This window comes from Chiloscyllium plagiosum, chromosome 2 (assembly GCF_004010195.1).
Source record: "Chiloscyllium plagiosum isolate BGI_BamShark_2017 chromosome 2, ASM401019v2, whole genome shotgun sequence".
Classification (NCBI taxonomy): Eukaryota; Metazoa; Chordata; class Chondrichthyes; order Orectolobiformes; family Hemiscylliidae; genus Chiloscyllium; species Chiloscyllium plagiosum.
Window position 1 is genome coordinate 93798577 of NC_057711.1, and position 6936 is coordinate 93805512.

Genomic DNA, 6936 nt, shown 5'->3' on the forward strand with positions numbered 1-6936 from the left:
CTCTGAAATGTGGCTGGAGACCCCGGTTCAATTCCCGCCTCAGGCGACTGACTGTGTGGAGTTTGCACGTTCTCCCCGTGTCTGCGTGGGATTCCTCCGGGTGCTCCGGTTTCCTCCCACAGTCCAAAGATGTGCAGGTTAGGTGAATTGGCCATGCTAAATTGCCCACAGTGTTAGGTAAGGAGTAAATGTAGGGGTATGGGTGGGTTGCGCTTCAGCGGGTCGGTGTGGACTTGTTGGGCCGAAGGGCCTGTTTCCACACTGTAATGTAATCTAATGTAATCTAATCTAAACAGTCCTCTTACATCATGCCCAAAAATGAATTCACATGGACTGAATTTGGTCGATTCATTCGGTGCATCTCTGATCGCAAAAAGTACAAATTGAACTCCCTTATCCCAATAATCTGGATAATCCTGACCATACACTCTTAACATGGTGTTTAGTATTTGATGCCATCTCTCTAGTGTTCCCTGCAATTCTGGCTCCAGACTTCACTAGCCCATGCCATCCTGCCGCCAGAACCCCTGCTCCAGGTTTCATAGTCCAGCCGACTCTGTAGCCACACTGCCTCAGAAGACTCTACCACCTTTATACCTAAAAGCTCTCTTTACAAGTTTGAGCAAAAACTAAATAAAACTGAGGAAAAAAGAAAGGGGAAAAAGGGAAAAAGCAAACGAAGAGGACAATCTTGCGCATAGGAGCCCAGGCGCTACCTACTCTACCACCACCTTACAGGTATGAACAGCTTAACCAGCTATGCCTATTACCCTGTTGCCCATGTGAATCCAGAAGAGTTATAACCTCCAGAACTGGTACATTCTTTGTTCAGGTTCTTCCTTGACCTGTAGTGGAACTGTGAAGCGGTAAACCTTTTCAGCTTAAATAATAACTTAATTTTGAAAACTCTTCCCACCTCAAATGCATGGCTCTCACTTCCAGCTCTGTGGTCCAACACCACAGAGAGCGGCTAAAGCACTTTGTATTGATGAAAGCTTCCAAATACTTTGTGAAATGGATTGTTGATGAGCTCACTATAAGGTAAACGAGAAGTGGACTGTTCTGAGAATGTCTCACTACTTCTTCCTTGAGAAAATGGGAGAGTGTGGAAACTTAAGATGGAATTGAGGCTATGCCGCTTTGTGGGCACTTTCTTCTCAGGCCTGCTTCCATTCTGTAATATCAGGACCAGGAAAATTCATTCCCTTGGTGCTGTGTATTAATATGAAGTATATGGAAATCCCTGATTTGTTGTTCTGGCACTGTAGTTTGATGGTTGATTGCATGTCTGTTATCTGTTCTCTGTGCTGTACACTATAGTCAAGACTGTGGGTAGGTCAAAGGAAAAAGAAATAAATGGAAGCACTAGGTATTGTAAACCGTTGAATAACACTGTTCTCGGAAGAAATTAATGTGTCTCATTTCTGCATATCTCTGATGAATAGAATGCATTAGTCACTCAAATGGGAGTTTGCAATCCATTAAGCGGCAATTGGATAGGTACATGGATGGGTGCTTAAGCTAGGACAAATGTTCGGCACAACATCGTGAGCCAAAGGGCCTGTTCTGTGCTGTATTGTTCTATGTTCTATGTTCTAAATGCTAGTCATTGATACATGGTTTCTGTAATGGGTCAAAGGTAAATAGTCCACAATTCACATGGGTTTTTTTGCAGTATTGTAATACTTAAATAAATGACAAATACAATGGGATGTTCAAAATGAATGGTGATGTACTGAGCCCTTTAAACATGAGCTGACAATCTTCTCCAAGTCATTTTGTTGAGGTTCGTTCACCATTGTGAATTAATTCACCTTTCACAGAAACAATGAGTTGGAGGTGGAGATTGGGGATAGCAGAATCATCTCCAGTGTGGTGCTGGAAGCTGAGGATAAGGACACTTCACGACAGCATGTTTATTATGTGATGGATAGTGCTCCCAAACAGGGAGTGCTCCAGATCAAGGTAAGTAACAAGCTTCAGATAAAAATCACACAACACCAGGTTATAGTCCAACAGGTTTAATTGAAAGCACACTAGCTTTCAGAGCATCGCTCCTTCATCAGGTGATAGTGGAGGGCTCAATCCTAACACACAGAATTTATAGCAAAAATTTACAGTGTGATGTAACTGAAATTATACATTGGAAAAATTGATTCTGTTAAGTCTGTTAACAGAATATGTTTGAATACCATGATAGTTTCACTTCTTTCATGTGTAAATCACAAAACCTTTTTTAAAAAGTTGCATTCTCAGGTTACAGGTTAGCTGTTTAAAATTGTGATAGCTAGACAATATGTTGAAGGTGTTAGCCCCCTGCGTTCTCTTTCTATGCCATGATGTTTAGATTGATTCTAATCTAAAAAGTGAGATAATGGAGTTTTACATGAATGCATGCAGTTTTTAAGCAAAGTGCAATGGTGGTCACCTGTAATGTGACAAGAACCCAAGGTCCCGGTTGAGGCCCTCCCTATGGGTAATGAACTTAGCTATCAGCTTCTGCTTAGCCACGTTTCGCTGCTGCCTGTCCCGAAGTCCGCCTTGGAGGATGGTCACCCGAAGGTTCGAGGTCGAATGTCCTAGACCACTGAAGTATTCCCCAACTGAGAGGGAACACTCCTGTCTGTTGATTGTTGTGCGGTGCCCATTCATCGATTGTCATAGCCATTGCTCAGTTTCCCCAATGTACCATGCCTCAGGGCATCCTTGCCTGCAAATGTATAAGATAGACAACGTTGGCTGAGTCACATGAATACCTGCCATGTACAAGGTGGGAGGTATACAAGGCGTAATGGTGGTTTCTATGTCCACACTCTGACATGTCTTGCAGCACCTACCGTGACAGAGTTGTATGGAGTTGTCCTGAGACAACTTGTCCTGAGGCAGCTTGCTACAAACAATGATCTGTCTGAGCTCGAAACCAAGCTTCAGCTTGTAATTCTGCCAGTTTACGATCCTCATGCTGAGATGTGATTGATTCAAATTCTACCAGACTTTACAATGGTTTATTCTGTGTGAAAATCTCAGACTGTCATTTTCAGAATTAATGTGAATTTAAATGTTCAATGCACAGTGTCAGTCCTCAGAGATTTCATTTCTTTCTGGTAGTGTTCCATATAGGAGTAATCTGAGGTCATCTCTATGAAATGATAAACATAAATGTGAATATTTCCTTCAGAGTGAGTGACCAGGCCTGCACAATCTGCCTCTACAGTCCTCAGCATTGTGATCGCTACACTCCATTTGGAGTTTTGGTGAAAAATTGAACTGGTACCAACTGGTGGTCAGTTCTGGTGTAGGCAACAATGAATGGCATTTTGATAAGGATACGATGTGAGTATATTGGGAAGTGTGGTAATGTTAATTGACTAGAAATTCAGAGCTCTAGACTAATACTCCCGAGTCATGCATTCAGGTGCCACCATGTCAAATGGTGAAATCTAAAGTTAATTCAGTGACAAATATGTAGCCACTATTGGTCATTGTAAAGCCCCTCTACTTCCCTGTAGGGAAGGAAATCTGCTATCTTTACCTGGTCTGGTCTTGGTGTGACTCCAGACCTACAGCAATATGATTGACTCTTAACTGTCTTCTGAAATTGCCTACCAAAACACTCAGTTCAAGACAAGTAAAGGTGGGTACATGCTGGGCTTTCCAATAATGTCACATTCCATTCAAGATGAAAAGACCCTTGGGAGTGTGCAGAATAAGCAGATTGTGCCATCAGTCAGTATGTAAACTGATTGTAGCAGTGTTGTTTTTGATCTCAATTCGAGTTCACATGTTGTCCTAATAAGTGTCCAGCAGGAAGAAGCTTTAAATTTAAAGCTAGTCAGGTTAAGTTTTGATTAATTTTAGCTGAATGGGTTACCGTATTGATAGTTTCCACTCATATTTAATGCAAAATCTAGAGGGAGTAGTGTTACTTGCAGTGAAGGCTTGGTTCTGTCTTCAAGTCTCTGTTGCACTCAAACTATTTGCTCCCACCCCTGGGCACTCAGTTTCCATTCTCTTGGCCTGCAACATGTCAGGGAAAATGATCAGAGACTCGACAGAAAAGAGCAAATTGCTACGGAGGGAGGAGGAAGAAGCATGACATGGCCATTCCACCAAAGGTTCTCAAGCAGTGATTCCCCTATTGCTATCTCAGTGGGAAATAGAGTGTGCAATGTCTTTGCTTTACAGAGGGGCTCACTGGCATTTACCATTTACTGGGGCTCTCCTGCAGTCTGGGAATAGGATGAGGATGGCACTGCTAGTGTCTGTAACAGTGACAGTACTCATGAAGTCGTATGTGTGAGGGTTCATTCTGTGTCTGCCAGGAGAGGGTAGTACATTCCATTCATTCTGAGTAGAAGGTATCAAGCAAAACGTGAAGATTAGATCATTAGAGTAACAGGTTTCCTCCTGGTGCAGTCTTCATTGACTGAAATCATGTTAGACACAGCTTTTGAATCAAGAGACATTGCAGAAACACAAGGGGAATCACTCCCTGAATGAGCAGCTGGAATGCGGTCTGTCTGTGCATGGGAATATCAGATATCCTGAGAGCAGTGCTGATGACTTTATTCTGCGCCAGTCTGCTTGCTGTTCTACAACAGGTACTACAACAAACCGGGGGTGAATAAACAAGGACTATCTGCTGGCAAATTGACTCATCATCTCCAGAGCACAGCTCTAGCATCTGTCCTTTGGCAACAAGAATTGTCAGTGAGCAGATTATTTATTTATTTAAACAACTCTTTCCCTTTCTGGTTTTGAGGAGCCCTGTAGTATTCTTCAATGTGTACATCATGCTTTCCTACATCACACAATATCATCATCATGAGGGGAAAGCCTTGCTACAGGGTATATGATGAGCAGCTGATGAAAAAGAAATGGAGGAGGCAACTATGTATGCCCTCTCCAATCAAACTTACTGTGATCAACTTGCCCAAATTTGAAGAAAAGCCCAACTCCCCATTCCATAACAACCATGCCCCTTCTCTTTGTAACCGACCATCACTGCCAATCATGGCATTGTTGAAACAATAGCTGCTGGGAATGGTATAAGTGCCCTTGAAGGGGGCGGGTCGGTGTGGACTTGTTGGGCTGAAGGGCCTGTTTCCACACTGTAATGTAATCTAATAATCTAATCTTCACGGTCATGGGGAAACTGCCGATTGGGTTCAAGGGGTTTGGAGGGATAGTTTTAAATGCCTGGATGGCTACATATAACAGGGGACTTGTACTGGATCATAGATTGTCCTAAAGGGAGGGTTTTCCCCAATGTCCTGCTTGAAGGCAGCAAGTTTATTGGAGGTCACCTGTCATCCAGTGCAGAGGGAGAAAATGGGCCTTAATTGGCCACTCAACTAACTTTTCTGGAGATGAACTTCAGAAGTCCCCTGGTGTGATAAGTTGCCACTGTGCATTCTTTTTATCTCCCAGCCCATCTCCCATAGAGCTGGTAAGATGCCTGCTAGTGGTTCAGTAAATCTTACATTCATCCAGATTCTGAGATATTCAGTTTTTAATGATCTACTTTGAGTATCAGGCTATGTTTCCTGTTGGGAAGTGAGTCCTTACACTATGAAGTAAGTTTTTAATTGTAGATTTTTATTGTAAATTATAATTGATAGCGTGTGCTGCATTCGCAAGTATCCTCTCTTTGTGGGTGCCTGCGACATCCAAAAGTCCTTCCCTGCCATGTGTAAGCAGATCGTAAACCCAAAATCCTGTTGGTTCCATGGCATAGGTGGATCCCTGGAACAGGAGAATCGACGTTTCGGACATAAGCCCTTCTTATGCCCGAAACATCGATTCTCCTGTTCCTTGGATGCTGCCTGACCTGCTGCGCTTTTCCAGCAACACATTTTCAGCTCTGATCTCCAGCATCTGCAATCCTCACTTTCTCCTCGTGGATCCCTGGCAAACAAAGGAGAAGTGTAGGTAAACCTAAACATTTCTCCATCACCGTCAATGCACCTTTGTTGTGTGTTTTATATACAATCATAGAATCCCTACAGTATGGAAACAGGCCATTCAGCCCAACAAGTCCACACCGATCCTTTGAAGAGTAACCAACCCAGTCCTATTCGCCTACCCTATTACTCTGCATTTACCCCAACTAATACACCTAGCCTACACATCCTTTAATGCTATGGATAATTTAGCATGGCCAATTCAGCTAACCTCCACATCCTTGAATTGTGGGAGGAAACCGCAGCACCCAAAGGAAACCCTTGTAGACACGGGGAGAATGTGCAAACTGCACACAGACAGTTGACCAAGGCTGGAATCAAACCTAGGTCCCTGGCGCTGTGAGGCAGCAGTGCTAACCACTGAGCTACTGTTCCGTCCATATGTCTGGGAACTATACAGAGATGAGACTAGTTTCTATGACTTAGATTCTTAACCTGAAGGCAGGTAATTAGGCTTGTCTTTCTCAGCGGAATTTCCTTGGAATTGTACCATGAATAATGAGATCTTCTTTCCACGTAAGGGACAACTTGGAATGGAGCTGGGCCTACCAACCCCTCAAGGTAGTTTGGAAGCAGCCCCAGGGGCTGCCAAATACAGAGGCATGTTGGTTAAAAGGCTTGTATTGATTCTTTGGGATGAATGCCCTTAACCATACAGGCTAATCTATGCCACCTTTCACCATCACTGACCTCTCATTATTCATTTCTTTTTTTTATATAGATATTTTTATTAGAAATTTAACATTTTTACAAGTTTACAAAAATAAGCAAAACTCTCAAATATAAACATTGATATACAATTAAATCAAATATACAATTGCCAAAATTTAACAAAAGAAGAAAAAAAAATACCGAAAAAGAAAAAACAAAACTCAACTATCTACTAATCTAACCTACAACTAACTAGAGTGTATATTTAAGTCTCTTACATGCTCGGAATGTGTTAACATCAGATGTAATAAAACCCGTATTC

The 6936-nt window shown here is 42.5% G+C and overlaps 1 protein-coding gene across 1 annotated transcript in view; it reads left to right on the top strand.

Annotated features, from left to right (window-relative positions):
• frem1a (Fras1 related extracellular matrix 1a) overlaps nt 1–6936 on the top strand; it is a 313938-nt gene that overhangs the window by 183604 nt on the left and 123398 nt on the right. The window contains exon 21 of the mRNA XM_043714338.1: nt 1824–1965. Coding sequence (XP_043570273.1) covers nt 1824–1965 — 142 coding nt within the window. The remainder of the gene's footprint in view (nt 1–1823; nt 1966–6936) is intronic.